General features: G+C 39.1%; 1 protein-coding gene across 4 annotated transcripts in view; it reads left to right on the top strand.

Annotated features, from left to right (window-relative positions):
- Window positions 1–16,690, top strand: part of LOC123767358 (DDB1- and CUL4-associated factor 8) — a 48,375-nt gene that overhangs the window by 15,653 nt on the left and 16,032 nt on the right. For all 4 annotated transcript variants that reach the window (XM_045757001.2, XM_045756999.2, XM_045756998.2 and 1 more), the window contains 8 exons: window positions 714–960; window positions 2,459–2,717; window positions 3,335–3,570; window positions 4,646–4,820; window positions 7,808–7,973; window positions 9,936–10,066; window positions 10,314–10,433; window positions 12,901–13,023. In XM_045757001.2, coding sequence (XP_045612957.1) covers window positions 714–960; window positions 2,459–2,717; window positions 3,335–3,570; window positions 4,646–4,820; window positions 7,808–7,973; window positions 9,936–10,066; window positions 10,314–10,433; window positions 12,901–13,023 — 1,457 coding nt within the window. The remainder of the gene's footprint in view (window positions 1–713; window positions 961–2,458; window positions 2,718–3,334; window positions 3,571–4,645; window positions 4,821–7,807; window positions 7,974–9,935; window positions 10,067–10,313; window positions 10,434–12,900; window positions 13,024–16,690) is intronic.

Here is a 16,690-nt window from a genome sequence, read left to right as displayed (position 1 = left end):
AAGAGTTGATCATTGTGCTTTGCCTGAAGTAATGTAAGAGTTGATATTTTATTGTACCAAGAGTACCATTCCAAATGATGGTTAAAGTTTTTATTTTTAGAGCACATTAGCTTCCATGGCAGTTCTGCTCCTGTGTACTGTATAATTATTGCTCTAAATTTATACTGGCATTGAATATGTGGCTGTCTTCCTTGGTTTTAGCTGCTGTGCAAGTCTGCATACCAAAGCATTTGTTTTCTAAAATTGAGCCCTCTGTCCTGCTTGGATACTAGCATACAGTTAGTTGACAGTGTAAACTTCCACTTTTGATGTTTTTATCTTTTTGGTTATGAAGTTAATCACGAATCTCCATGCCCACTTCACCTCCATAAGCACACCAAATTCTGGTCTTGGTGTTTGGTAGGCCTGTACAAGTCCAAAGACCTGGTTGCTTTTGGGGGATGCATGTGTGGCACTAGAGCCAATGCATTGGGGCTGCCCAGAAAAGAACATTTAATTGCATTCAGCCAATGGTTAAGAGGGATTGATTGTTGAATGTATTTTAGAAGACAGATCACAAGAAGTGCATACTATCAAGTCCTGTGAACGTTTTTACCCTCCAATTCTTCCCTACTGTACATGACAAAAAAATAATAAACAAATCTAATAGATTAATGATGAGCTTAAATAAAAAAAAAATACTCGCTAACGTTAATATGGTTTATTATTCTTAGATGATTCACCAGCTTCAGAGCGCCGTCGAGAAAGACCTCGAAATCGTCAGACCATATTTGGTGGTTTACTGTCTGATACAGATTCAGATTCGGATGACACGAGACGAAGAAGAAGCATCCAAGATAGTTTGGAAGATGAAACGCAGCGAAGGGACACTGAAGAAGCAATTGCCAAAGAAATTAAAAGAATTCAGGACCGACCTTATCCCAAACACGAGTGGAACTTTGTTGAGCAGATTATTCAAAGGTTAGCTACTTTTTCTAATACTTTTCTGATACATGTATAATTTAGCTACCTCTGTTAGACAGTATTTCGTTGATGTTTCCTTTGCTGGTAACATTGCTCCCACCCCTCCTCCTTCCTAACCTCCATTTATATCTGTCTGTCTGTCTCTCTCTCTCTCTCTTGCTGTTTCTTTATGGGGAATATGTATACAATACTTGGTAGTGGTGGCAAGGGGAGGGGGGCCTCATTTGATTTAAATAAGTTAACACTTAGTTCAAGTCTATATTGACACATAGATGGGTCCTGTAGCACAGTAGTCTACATTCTTGGCTCACAATCAAGGGACCTGGGTTCAACCTCACCCCCCCCTTGGATGGGACAGAAACATTTGGGCACATTTCTTTTTACATGATGCCTGTGTTCAACTAACCGTACAATAGGTACCCAGAAGTTGGGCATTATTGATAACATCCTGGGAAGGTCAGTAGTTGGCCTAGGAGAACCTCAATAAGTTGACCAGACCACACTAGAAGGTGAAGGGACGACGACGTTTCGGTCCGTCCTGGACCATTCTCAAGTCGATTGTGACTTGAGAATGAGAGTGGTCCAGGACGGACCGAAACGTCGTCGTCCCTTCACCTTCTAGTGTGTGGTCTGGTCAACTTACTTTAGCCACGTTATTGTGACTCATCGCCTGCAGAACCTCGATAAGCCTAAGCACAGGTTTTGTGTCCCCAACAATGGGGAAAACATAAACATTCCCGTACTTGTGATGGTCTATAATTCCAGCATTAACACAGGCAGCACATAACTAGATACCCATGAACATTGGTACTTTATAAAACATAATAGTACGCTATATACATGTTTGTATTCTGGTTTAATTACATTAAAATGGGTTATGTAACTAGATAAAAGGATTTTTTGGGCTGAGGTGGGCATTTTATTAATATCTCTAAATACCGCACTTACGTTCTAGACATTAGGGATATTGATATATAAATGATATGTAAATATATTTTTCAATGCGTACCCTAGTTTTCTTAAACATGGTATTATAGGTATCTTTTACTAGATATATAGTTCTTTGAACATAAATAACTTGCTTCAGTAGCCAAGAATTGGCGACCTTACCCTACATGTGGAATGTTTGGAGTAAATACAGTTTCATCTTAACTTTGTTTTTCTACATCACTGTTGGCTCTTTGTGCTTCACTCGGCCTTAAAATTTCCTTAAGAAATCTATAGATAGCCATGCAAATTAAGTTAATTTTTGTGTATAAATGAGTCATCTTCAATGTCTGCCATATTTGATCATAATCTGTAATACTAATACTGTAGTATATTTGAAGTTTCTGGATTGTTTTGGGCTTTCATGCAGTGTTCTAGTGCTACAGAATACTAGTAGTGGTGGTCCATGGGTGGTGACCTTACCTTGATTATGTTGCTATTGACCATGTGTATTACTGACAAATTGTTGTGGCCAAAATGTATGTCTAAAATGTGTGTCAATTTGCAGGCAGATAGGTGGGAGAGCTAAACATCAGACGTCAGTCTTATTCAGCCACCATTATTATGACTCCCTCCATGTGCCTAAACGCCTTGAGTTAATGTACAAAATGGAATTTCATCGGGGTTGTGTCAATGCATTAAGCTTCAACTCCACTGGAACCAGATTAGCTAGTGGCTCGGATGACTTCCAGATAGCTGTGTGGGATTGGGCCCGAGAGAAAGCGCTGATCACATTTTACAGTGGCCATCGAAATAATGTGTTCCAGGTCAGTTCAGTTTTGTAACATTTGTTTCATTTCAGTAGGAACTTTATGGGAAAACCTGCTTTGGTATGGGTCTTACAGTTTCCAGGCTACAATGTTTACCAGTGCCACTGCTTGTAGGGTTAGTGTAATATACTGTATAGGGTAATAATTTGACTCCATTGGTAGCTTAAAATTGTTGGTCAACTTTAAAGCAGTTTAATATGATGGTCATTGTTTATGAACTTATCACAATCCAACTGAACTTTAGAGAGTTTATCTTGCACATTATTGCCTTATTAAAGATAAAAATCTTGAAAGTGGAACATTTAATCTCTACAATAAATAAATATTATAAATCTTTTTCATAAGCGTCTTGCTCTTCACAGAACAATAGATACACGAATGCTGTTTCTAAAGATTTCATCATTCTTCCATGCTTTAGTCTTTCTGCATGATTCTCTTAATATAAATTTTGTAATTCTGGAAGTGTCTGGTATCAGATCCAGTGAACTACGGTGTTACTGAGGTAGCAAGAAAAGGGCATTTCATCATAGACTATTCTATTTTTCAAATTATATTTTGGTTCTTTACAATAATACATAATAATTGAGCTACAAAGTTTGATATTATTTTTACAGAGCAAGTTCTTGCCCCTAAGTGGAGACACACACATTGTATCTTGTGCACGTGATGGGCAGGTACGTCTAGCAGAACTTTCGTCAACGGGCGTTTGCAAATCCACCCGAAAACTAGCCAAGCACCATGGTCCAGCACACAAACTAGCAACACTTCCTACCTCGCCACATGTTGTATTATCTGCCGGAGAAGATGCAGTAGTACTTAACATAGATATTAGACAAGAGCAAGCAACTAGGTAAATAAAACAGGTGAAACTTAGTACAATATTCTTCATTTAAGTTGTTTATTATCATAATATAAGTGAAGAATAACTTTCTACCTATCAAAGGGGGTCAGTGGGTTCCTAAAACAGGAACCCACTGTTTTAGACAGTGTGTTGGAATTCATCATAATGATGCACTGATGTTATCTTGATTATCTTGAGGTTATCTCGAGATGATTTCAGGGCTTAGTGTCCCCGTGGCCCGGTCCTCAACCAGGCTTCCTTTTTGTTACACATTCCCAGGAAGCAGCCCGTAGCAGCTGTCTAACTCCCAGGCACCTATTTACTGATGTGGGTCCAATTTTATTTAGTAATTTCAAGCATTAATGTCAAAGCACATAGGGAAATAAACGATGATAAGTTAATGTTAAGCTATGATGACCATACTAGTAATAATTGTATGACCTGGTCTTCCCTACCTAAGCCCTAATGAAAGCCAGAAAGGTTACATTACTGAACTGACCTCCGGTGTGAGTATGTCTCATCTTGGTCTAATAGTTTATTATTCCACACTTTGCTAATGATTCACAGCTGTAGTTATATTAGACATAATGCTGAGTGTCCTATAGTACAATGGTCAGTGCAGTTGGTTCACTACCAAATGGTCTGGGGCTTGATTCTCCTGTAAAACAAAGTGTTTTGGGCACGTTTCCGCACACCTGATTGCCTCTGTTCCCTTGGCAGTAAATAAGTACATGAAAATGAGTAAATAACTAAACTCTCACACATGAAAAGAAAGGAAAGGACAATGTTTGTGTATCCTGGACCCTTATCAAGTCTTGTGAGATGGGTTATTAATTTTGTCAGTCACATTGTGCCTTATGCTATGTTTTGTTATGTACAATATTTTGTACAGTTTGTCCACAGATTCACAAAGTTTTAAGTCTGAAACACCATATTGGTCAAGACTGACAAAGCTCTAATCGTTAGTGTCATGCAAACAAGATCTCTACCTAATTTGGTATCTTTAACTTTGTGCTTCTTGTTCTAAGAATAATTTTGTGCATAATTATTAAATATCATAATATAAAAAATGTGTGTATTTCAGGGTTGCTCTGGTGAAAGATATATCTGGTAGTCGTGTTTCTCTGTACAGCATCCATGCTCACCCTGTCAACGAGAACCAATTTTGTGTTAGCGGCCACGATCAATACGTACGAGTATATGATCGACGTTGTGGGAACCTAAGTTTTCCTGTTTTTAAGTATTGCCCTCGTCATCTGGTAAGTGCAAAAATAATAGTATAGATTAGTACAGATAACCCCTTACCTTACAGGTGACGTGGAAGTTACATTCCTTGAAAATTGCATGACATTTGAAAATGAACTACTATATAAACAGAATAACAAATAGAAACAATTGGGTTGCATTCCCAGTCATAATAAAGTTGTACATTTCATGAATACACTACCTGGATGGAAATTGTATGAGTGGGTGGCAGTGGTGGGTATAGGAGTGGGTGGCAGTGGTGGGTATAGGAGTGGGTGGCAGTGGTGGGTATAGGAGTGGGTGGCAGTGGTGGGTATAGGAGTGGGTGGCAGTGGTGGGTATAGGAGTGGGTGGCAGTGGTGGGTATAGGAGTGGGTGGCAGTGGTGGGTATAGGAGTGGGTGGCAGTGGTGGGTATAGGAGTGGGTGGCAGTGGTGGGTATAGGAGTGGGTGGCAGTGGTGGGTATAGGAGTGGGTGGCAGTGGTGGGTATAGGAGTGGGTGGCAGTGGTGGGTATAGGAGTGGGTGGCAGTGGTGGGTATAGGAGTGGGTGGCAGTGGTGGGTATAGGAGTGGGTGGCAGTGGTGGGTATAGGAGTGGGTGGCAGTGGTGGGTATAGGAGTGGGTGGCAGTGGTGGGTATAGGAGTGGGTGGCAGTGGTGGGTATAGGAGTGGGTGGCAGTGGTGGGTATAGGAGTGGGTGGCAGTGGTGGGTATAGGAGTGGGTGGCAGTGGTGGGTATAGGAGTGGGTGGCAGTGGTGGGTATAGGAGTGGGTGGCAGTGGTGGGTATAGGAGTGGGTGGCAGTGGTGGGTATAGGAGTGGGTGGCAGTGGTGGGTATAGGAGTGGGTGGCAGTGGTGGGTATAGGAGTGGGTGGCAGTGGTGGGTATAGGAGTGGGTGGCAGTGGTGGGTATAGGAGTGGGTGGCAGTGGTGGGTATAGGAGTGGGTGGCAGTGGTGGGTATAGGAGTGGGTGGCAGTGGTGGGTATAGGAGTGGGTGGCAGTGGTGGGTATAGGAGTGGGTGGCAGTGGTGGGTATAGGAGTGGGTGGCAGTGGTGGGTATAGGAGTGGGTGGCAGTGGTGGGTATAGGAGTGGGTGGCAGTGGTGGGTATAGGAGTGGGTGGCAGTGGTGGGTATAGGAGTGGGTGGCAGTGGTGGGTATAGGAGTGGGTGGCAGTGGTGGGTATAGGAGTGGGTGGCAGTGGTGGGTATAGGAGTGGGTGGCAGTGGTGGGTATAGGAGTGGGTGGCAGTGGTGGGTATAGGAGTGGGTGGCAGTGGTGGGTATAGGAGTGGGTGGCAGTGGTGGGTATAGGAGTGGGTGGCAGTGGTGGGTATAGGAGTGGGTGGCAGTGGTGGGTATAGGAGTGGGTGGCAGTGGTGGGTATAGGAGTGGGTGGCAGTGGTGGGTATAGGAGTGGGTGGCAGTGGTGGGTATAGGAGTGGGTGGCAGTGGTAGGTATAGGAGTGGGTGGCAGGGGAAGCATTGTGGGCAGAATGATGGATGGGGGGTTCTCCATTTAATTTTGTATTGGGTAGATGGTTGTGTTGGTAGCAAGTTGCATTGTATTGCTGCCAACCTGTAGTGTGGTGACTGACACATTATGACCAGGAACCCATCTGTCTCCCCTCCCCTCTCAGGAAGGGACTTTGGAAGAAGTTGGAAGAAGCAAGGTGACAGTGATAGATGTTCAAAGCTACAATAATGTGCGACATGGAACACCTCAAATATTTGACATTATTTGCCAAGAAAATACACAGGAATTTATACCTGTGTTAATAAGTGTGCATGTGAAAGCGGGTGGGAGCATAACTAGCCGACTTTACGTTGTTCAAAAGAGAATCTCAGTAAATGCCTCCAAAGGGTACCTGATGAACTGGGGCTCTCATATGTCAGTCTGCATGCGGTGATGCCCGAGACTGGGACATGGGGCACATTGATCCTCAGATTCACTTCAAGGTAACCTCAAAGCATGTGAGCGTGGGCAAGTCAGTGAAATCACAGCTGTCTTTGCTAGAGTGGACAGGCAAGCCATGAATGTGTGTTAAACTAGTGCAAGTAGTTTAAATCATTGGTCACTAAATAAAGCCCTCTATATGGCAAGAACACACTGAATAATTGTACAGTGCTTTATACAAGGGTCGACTGTATGTGAATCCTTTCGTCCTTTGAGGCAAACTAGTCTGCTCTAGAATAATCCTAATGAAAAATCCACATGGACTGTGATAAGGATTCAAACCTATGCTGTGGGTAGTCCGACACACACGCCCCAGACAATCAGGCCACGACAAGGTCAAAAGAATTGCAACCTGGAGTTCTACTGAACGCACAAGGATTTCCCAAGGCTTCTACTGAAGCCAGAACAGGATTTTCACACAATCTCCCATGCACCGCGTAGGTTCGAATCCTCATCACGGCTCCTACGGATTTTCTCATTGATGCAGTCATATTAGTATACTGTAATTACTCTTTGTAATAATCCTAATAATAACCCAGTGATCAAATGTTGCTGGACAGAAACTCTTCACTTCTAAGGGTCTAACAAGGTTAAAATATACGAACAGGGAAAATAGTTTTTATCATTACAAAGGGTTTTATTTTTAGATCTTAGTTACTTTACAAGTAATAATATAATTACAAATGCAAGTAATATTTTCACAGAATATATAGTTTTTTGAATAGTGTTACTTTGAATAATGGTCCCACTAAAACTAGAACTTTAATAGGTCACCTGCTTACGGAGGCAAGTCATTATGCCTAGTTGTTTTTGGTTTTGTTAGTTTTGTTAAGTTTTAAGTTATTGTAAATATGTAAACTTTGTTGCTTCTTTTATTAAACATTTATAAAGTATCTTGTGGCTTTCTGGAGCTCTTATTATGAAAACAGAAGTGTTGGAACAAGTGGAGAGGATTCATTATTTAATTCATGTAAACATATTTGTATAGGATTTTGGATTTATAGGATTTTGTCTACATATTGTTTGTGTTTCCTTTCAGTTTGAGGCCTCGCCAACACCGACGGTAACGTGTGCTGTTTATAGTGGAAATGGAGATTCCATATTAGCATCATACAATGATGATGATATTTACTTGTTTGATACGTCACTGTCAGAAGGTGCCGATGCTGCCCACAGATACTCTGGCCACCGTAACAATGCTACAGGTACATAAGGGATCGACCTGAACGTTTTCACTCTAACGTGTATGCTGAGTTTCTTGTATATATTTTTATTCATGTGTGTGTGAGATCTGGGCTGATTTCTTATTCAAAAACTAATACTGTACATGAATGAGCTTTGAATGATATTTTTTGTAAATTCTTATGATCAGCAAAGTTACTACATTATTGATTTTATGGTAATTTGTTTTTTCATTCCGTGTGATGTCATGTTTGCTGTCAGTTCATGGAAGTATTACCACACCATGTACAGTATTTATCTATGCACAGATATTTTGTGTACAGTGCTCGAGCAACCATACAGGGATAGGGCCTATATTAGTTTAGTTCATTTATTATACACCCCATCCCCATCCTGTGGGCAGTAGTGGGAAAGGTTACAGAGGCACATAATGGACTCAAGGACCGAGCTCCAAAATTTATTAAGTTAAGCAAGTTAGTTTTGATAAGCTAGTTGTGAAGTTTAATGTATATTTTTATATCAACAATTACTGTGTTAGAAACCATCTACAAGTACAGTCTCTAAGCTAAGCAACTGACATATGTGGTGATCTAGTTTCATATTTGATAGGTTTATCTTGCACACCGCCCTCTATCCAGTGGGCAGAGGTGGAAAGGTTACAATCACCCTTATCATTTTAGGTTAGCATTGCGTAGCATTTGCGCATTGTTAGCAATGCGTAGGTTAACATTTGCTAACCTACAGTTAGCAAATGGGATAAAAAGTTAAAATTTCTGGTAGTTCATTTTTAATTAAATATTTTCACATTTCTCAAACGCTTGTTATAGCGCTGACTCAAAATTCACGTATGCTTCTGTGGGAAGCCCGGCTCCCTGGAGCTATCAGACTGATATACACTATATTAGTCTGGGGCATCAGTCAATGGAGTTCTGCCTACCAAGGATCTCAAGCCAGAACCTGGCCCCCTCGGAGAGGCACAGGGAGCAATGGTCTATGGAAACTCCCATGTGTTTGGGAGTATTCCATGTCTGCCATCGACTGGGGTTAGGCACCTAGAAAGGTAGGCATAACAAAACAAACCCCACCTGGGAAGAAATTGCAACCGAAGACCGAACAGAGACACAGAACTTCCCCCAAAACATTAGGAAACAAGCAAACGTCATTCACCACTGCTGCGCCACTTGTCCATGCAGCCCTCCCCTTCCTGGGAGGGGAATGGGGAAGCCCTGGACTCCCCTGCACCGGCTACTCGCACCTCAGTTCGGAGGCTGAGCATCAAAACAAAACCGCCACCCAGAGGAAGGGAGGGTTCTAGGGAGCCTCCGGGGCTCACCCAGAAAATGTTTCATTTCATTCAACACTGGTTTTTTGCACTTCATCACATAGTGATGAAAGCTGTGTTAATAATTTAACTGACAGCTGAGCAATAGCAATATATAGGAGTCTGCTGATTTTATTGGATGATCCATAAATGTGTGACTCTTGTATGTTAGTATGATGATAAATGGAATTACTAGTGTCGATTTCACTTTTCCTCAGATCTACAAGGGTTTGTTGAGGTCCTTGGCGTATTATTGTCCTCAGGCTGTTTATAGGCAATCAGAGGTTATTATCCACTCCTTTAAAGGCAGATTCTTTGGCTAACTCATCAGCTCTCATTCATTTCTAAAGTGATTTTTAAGTGGTTTTGTATGAGAATATGTATGAGCTTGTGCATGTAAATATATATTTGGTCAGTGATGGATGAAAAATGTGTGTCCTATCTCCCAGCAAATACAATAATTTGTGCTTATAATTATATTATTCACTGATAAGCAGTTAGTTTCTCATTCATCAATTTATGCAGTTAACATTAGACTTTGTTTTGAACTTCTTTATCACTAAATACATTGCAGTATTCTCTGACTATTGCCACCATTTAAATTTTTTATTTGCATAGAAATTAATTTAATTCTTGACTTTTTATTCCATTTTCCGTGTTACAGTTAAAGGTGTTAATTTCTTTGGACCGGGTAGTCAGTATGTGATATCTGGCTCCGACTGTGGGAATATTTTCTTCTGGCATCGTGAAACTGAAGCCATTGTCCAGTGCATGCCTGGGGATGAGAATGGGGTGGTAAGTTTTGGGTGGTTTTAAAAGTGCTAACAAATTATTTCAAAGTTATACTTTTTTATGCAAATATTACTTCAGCATTTAAAATGTTCAAATCTCGTATTTTCATATTACCGAACTTGTTTTTTTCATTAAAGAAAATCTTCAAGAGTCCTGTGAGCAAATTTTGAATAAATTAAATCCAATATTATAATTTATATTTGTATGTAATTAAGATTCCGACAAGTATTTGTGTACTGTGTATTTGTAGGTAAATGTCCTGGAGCCACACCCACACATACCTGTATTAGCAACTAGTGGCCTTGATGACGATATTAAGATCTGGGTTCCTACGTGTGAGGATGATCCCGACTTGCCTAATTTGGAACAAGTAAGTTAAATGGCAATAAATTTCTTTATAGTGTATTGGGTAATATTCCACATTATAACAACCATTGAAGATATAGGTATATTCTATTTCTGATAACATGATAAACTTTATCCATGTTCTGTCTGTACACTACATGCATTTGCATGAAGACAAAAGTGGTTGCTTAGACAGAGCCTCCTGTCGCCCCACTTCTGAAGTGTCGTCCCCAATTATTCACTTGGAATGTACCTGAATCAACATTTTCTTTACTTTTTAATGTTATATAATTTTTACTCTATACCAAATTGAATTGACCCCATTTTTGCCTAGAAAATTATTTTGCTATAGGACCCCCGTCTGTGTGCTGCACTGTTCAGCTTATTCACGTCATAGGATTCTCAGCCTTTTTCCTGGTAAAACATGTCCATAATTTTCACCGCCCTCTACCCTCCAGCCTTTTAGGATGCTTAACATTGTCTCAATAGACTTGGCTATTTGTATTTCTTGAAACTACATCACCCTACATACCTTTCTCAGATCTTTATCTAATACTTTCAAAATACAGTACTGATCTTTGTATGTTAGTAATTTATCTTGGCTTTTCTCCTTATTTTGACTTGTGTCTAAGAAGACTGTTTCACACACCTATTCATTAGTGAGCACAAGAGTTGGTACTTCAAACAAATTCTACATGCACTACAAACAACTATATTAACTACCATTTTATCATTTGGCCTCACATTGTCATTCTTAATTAGCATCACTCCTGGGTATCTATATTCAGTACAATATTCTGAGCCCCTCTTCACTCAGACTAATGCTACATTGACTCGAATATAGGAATCTTGATCTTGTTTCCATTTACTATGGGTGCTCTTCTGCTACACATGTTCTTCAAAGTTTTCACCATTCTGTCAAGTTTGGCAGTACGTCAAATTCAGCTGGTATGATAGCATCATGCACCATAGCTTGGGTGTACTTTGTAATTGCTATTTTGTACTTGTCTTGAATGTCAATCTACCCATTTAGTTAAATAGCCACTGTCATTACAGTTTTTGTAATTGCTAATTTTTTATTTCCAACCATTCACTCTTTCAAGCACTGCCTCCAACAAAGAATATTTGTATAACAAAAGATAGCATTTCTTGTAGGCCACATTTTGTTGGTTTTAATGTGTGCTTTCTCCAGGTTCATGACTGTAACATTGGTGGCCATAAGATTGTCCTGTGCTGAGAAATATTAACAGAGAACTTGGCAAGAGGTTCCAACGAGATCTTTTAAGATGGAATCTAAGAAAAGACCAATATTAAGTGATGACAAATGAACAGATACATCATTTTGTAGTACTGTAGTTACTGAGTGACTACATTGGTATCCATTGAAGAGGAAGTAGAAAGACACCTGATGAAACTCTAACTAGCCAAAGTCTACAACACAGTAAAAGAGACTGGATAACTCCCAAATATCTGAGAAACAGGAAACACAGTACTGTACTGGTATTCAAGAGGGAGGATAGACAGGAAACCCTAAGCTATAAAATGATTTCCCTAATATATATTCCTTTTAAAATACTAGAGAAAATAATTTGAGTAGTGGTGTATCTGAAGAGATCACATTTCATATCAAAGAGTTTGCATGGTTTTATATGGGTTATGTCATGACTTAACCCTGATAGTCCTGCGAGATGTTTGCCAAAATATAAGACGAGATGAGAGGGGACTGGGCAAACTGCATTTTCTTAGAAAGCACACAAGCCTCTCCAGGTGAAAAATTGGGCTGAAATCGGGCTGGAAGGATATTGAACTGGGCAGGGTAGTACATGACAAACAGGAAACAGAGGGGTCATATTCAGAGGGAAAAATGTTTACCAGACTACCAACCAGGAGGCCTGGTCAGAGACTGAGCAGTGGGTACATTGATCCCCAGAACCAACAACAGGGAGATTTGAGAGATGCAGCAAACGGGGTCCCTCATGGCTTGTTCCATGTACTCTAATGTTCCTGATGCATGTTACTAACTTGTATGAGGGGGGCAAGTTATTATAATATGTCGATGACTGTAGATGATGCAAGGTTATTGAGGAGTATAAAGACTGTAGAACCTTAACAAGCTACAGGAGTGGGCATACAAATAACTGCTAGAGTTAATCATAAATATTTCAGAACACATTAATTCCTATTAAAACCTGTTCCAACCATTTATCACTGTGAAGAAGTACTTCCTATTGGTGGTGGTGGCTTTTGTTCTACCCAATCCTGGCGTTTCTCTTGTTTTATTCATACCTTTGCATCAACTTGTGTGTAATTATCATATGATTTTATTTATCTTGTTCGAGTTAACATATTTTTTGTGTCTGTTATTATGATACTATTTTGGGTAGATTTTATTTTAATCATAATTTAAATTTTAGGAGAAATATAGAATTGAAAATTAGGCATATACAGTGGCTCATGTTAATTGTGGATCTGTCTTATTTTACATCTTCCAGACCGTCAAATCAAATTTAAGAAAGCGTCATAAGGAGCGTAATGAAGAGTTTACAGGATTAGATACACAGATGCTGATGGTTCTCTGGCACCACATACGACGAACAGATCGGAGACGTCGTAGGGTGAGTCTTAGATTTAGCAGTAGAACTATCATTCCTGTGTATTTCATTGCCAGTGGTTGAACTGGAAGACCTGGTAAGTAAAAAAACAAACAAAAAAACATGCATGCATTATTGATTTATTAACATTTTGTATGTGCAATGGTTAACTAATCTATTCAGTGTGTGTGTACCGATTATCCCAAAATTTGATTTTGCGTTAAACGTGTCCAAAGGTTTGGTCAGATATTAGCCTTGTATGTTAGTGTGTTTTTGCAAGTAAATTGGCGCTCTTGCCATTACAGTAGTACTAAATTTACCCCTTAAAACATTTAGATATGTCCTACACAATCCATTAATAACTTGTGCTATTAACACTGGTTTTCCTGTAATGAAAGGCTAAGGAGAGTGGGTTGGTGACCATTTTTCTTCCTTCTCCACCTTCCATCCTGTGAAAATTGGGGAACGGAAAGGTTGATGATTACCTTGCACCAAAAAGACATTTTTTTAACAGCAAGAGCCCTGCACAATAAGACCTTTTGAGAACACTGCTGATACTAATGGAAATGATTCTTGTCTGAGATTTATGAACGTCTTTCCACTTAGTACAAATGTTCATTTCATTTTATATATGATGGATTTATAGATTATCTTTGAATAAGCTGACTCATTATACTTGTATACATGTACAGCATCAGAGAAGACAAGTATTTAATAATAAATCATATATTGTTTGGATTTTGTAAAGTATATTTAATCGTGCAGATGACGAGTCACGATAACGTGGCTGAAGATTACACTCTCGACTCGCAACTCTGAAATGTAGATTTGATGACATTTCAGTCCCACCTGCACCATTGCACAACCTTATAATGGTCCAAGATGATCTAAAACATTGTCAATTCTTCATTTTTCAGATTTGTGAGTTGAGTGTCCATATTTAATCATGTTTTCACGAATGCCCAACATAATGATTTTCACTCTGATAAAGAATAACTTTATTTTGCATTAGTAAGTATTTTAGAAATTGCTTTTCCATCACTATATTATAATATAATTTTGTAAAGAACTAATAGTTAAATGTCTTGTTAAAAAATAATTTAACATTTGTAAAAATGTTGTCAGTTTAACATTATTAATAATAAATAATAAATAAATATTATTGCTCTACACTATTTCTGTAATTTCAATTTATTTTTTGAGTTTTAAAAAAATGTTGCCAATATCGACTTAAAAATTTTGTTATAAATAAATTCCTGTAATTATTGTCTTTAATTTTGGTATACTGTATAAGTATGTTATTTAAATGCTTTCTTTCCCTGTATATTTAGAAGATGCATGATTTAATTAGACTCCTGTTTCATGGACTGTTATTGTAAGGTGATAATGAAGAGAATAATTTAATGGAAATGACTTGAATAAGGAAGAAGTTTGTGATAATTTTTGTCGTTAAAAAGGCTGCTGTGTTCCTTAAACCTTTTACCGTAATGAGTTACTTGAATTAGACCTTATTGATCAAAGCCAATCAATCATTGCATGAACATGTATACATGTATAAAGGCTTCAGCTTCACAACCAACAATGCTTGCCTTTTTATAACTACTAGTAATCCCAACAAGTTATGGCTTGTGTGATGGATTTTATGTAAAATGAATGCAGACTTATTGTGTCCAGGTATCTTTTTACCATTTTTTTTATTAACTTCAATTCTATCTAGTGTTACACACACAAATCACAATAGCAGGATACAGTATATCAAATGAACAAATCCACAAGGGCCGTGATGAAGGTTCGAACTTATGGACGGGATGTTACCAGATGCGCCTTAGTCAACTGTACCATGACATGGTCAAATGAATGACCGTGACCATATTGTTCTTTTGACCATGTTGCGGTACAGTTGACTAAGGTACATCTGGGAACATCCCGTGCGTAGTTTCGAACCCTCATCACGGCTCTTGTGGATTTGTTCTATCTAGTGTTGTTTCTGTATTGTCACCCCTTCTTGGACACTAATCTGGTTCTGGTATGAAGACCACCTGAACCTATTGTAGAGTTCTTCACACATTCTTGTTTGTTATTCTCCAAGAGTGTTCCTTCTTGTATGTGCAGTCTATTCAATGCTTCTGTACTGTTGTTTTCCTTCAAATAAGGTTGTGTTCTGGTTGGGTTTTTGCGTTTGCTACAATGTCATTTCCAAACTGATGCCCTCCTGATTCTTGTATGGTCATTCCTGGCCCTCTTTAACCCTTAAACTGCTCACATTGTATATATACAAGTGAGGGTGCCGCTCACAATTTAAATGTCCCGTGGGAAGAAATGCAAATGACTGTGGGAAGAAATGCAAACTTTTGTTGAAACGACTCACCCAGAGCAAGCTGTAGTAAACCATTGCCTTAACCTTTTCAATGACACTGATGCATCACTACAGACAAATGTTAAAATGAAGGGAAAAACAAGTGTCGCTAGACATTTTTAGTCAGACATACAAGCAGTGAATCGCAACCAGGTCCTAGTGGTATGCAGGCAAAACGTAGGAGAGAGAGAACTCCAGAGAAATCATCACTACCTGATGTTATAATGGAAGGGGACTCCCCTTCCAAACACTAACACCTCTCCTCCTTCCCCCCCTCATCATCATCTTCCATACGCCATCAAGAGTCCTCCATGAAGGTAAGATAAACATATGTACTGTATTGTAGTTAGAGAAAAAAATTGTATTCAGTATAAAATGTATTTTTAAGTTAATATTTTTGGGGATGTGTAACAAATTAATTCAATTCCCTTTCTTATGGGAAAATCGCTGTGACTTAGGATATTTCGACTTACAATACGTCTCTGGGAACGGATTACAGTACTATAGTAAATCGAGGCCCCACTGTATAACGTGTGTATATAGTGTATAACAGCTAAAGGAGTATGTTGGGAGGAGCCATTTTAGTGAGGGAGGGAGCATCAGCTGACAGTGTGGCGACCTCAGTGTCAGAACTCGCCGTACCAGCTTAGTTGTACAGTTATGGTGAACAAAACATGTAGATACTTGTATGTAACATTTGTATATAGTGTATAAAAGCAAAAACAGGAGGAATGTTGGCGAGTAAGGTGTTGGGGAAGGAGGTGACATTTGTTGGCTGATGTGTGGCGTTGTTGTTTTTCTCTCAAAAACTCTTGTCGTTTTGACTCGCCATATCAATTTTTGTTATGGGGAACAAAACGTGCAGATACTTATATATAACCTGTGTATATAGTGTAATAACAGCAAAACTATTTGTTTATTGTTTTATGAACATAATAATTGAATCATTAATATGCACACAATACTTTTGAGTATAGCGATGGTTCACACAATTTATTATACAAATAAATCACACTACACACTATTGAATAATAGCGTTGCCAAAAAACTAAGAAAAAATCAGACATTGAAATAATTATGTAATAATATCTTTGTGTCAACTCCCACCTGACAGCTCGGGCAAAGCTGACTGCCTCCGATGCTTACTCTGTCAACGCCTCAATTGTGCCAGACTTCCTCGCCCTATTGTGGCCAAAATATGTCGCCTATGATTTTTTTTCTCCCCCCGTGGTCAGGGAACACAAATAAATACTTATCAGACAAAAAAAAATGTTATTTTTTTTTCTTGAGCACAGTGGTGTTGATGGCTATTAAGGCTGTAATAGCTTAAGGGTT

Source organism: Procambarus clarkii, chromosome 74, assembly GCF_040958095.1.
Source record: "Procambarus clarkii isolate CNS0578487 chromosome 74, FALCON_Pclarkii_2.0, whole genome shotgun sequence".
Lineage (NCBI taxonomy): Eukaryota > Metazoa > Arthropoda > Malacostraca > Decapoda > Cambaridae > Procambarus > Procambarus clarkii.
This window is presented reverse-complemented; position numbering and strand designations above follow the sequence as displayed.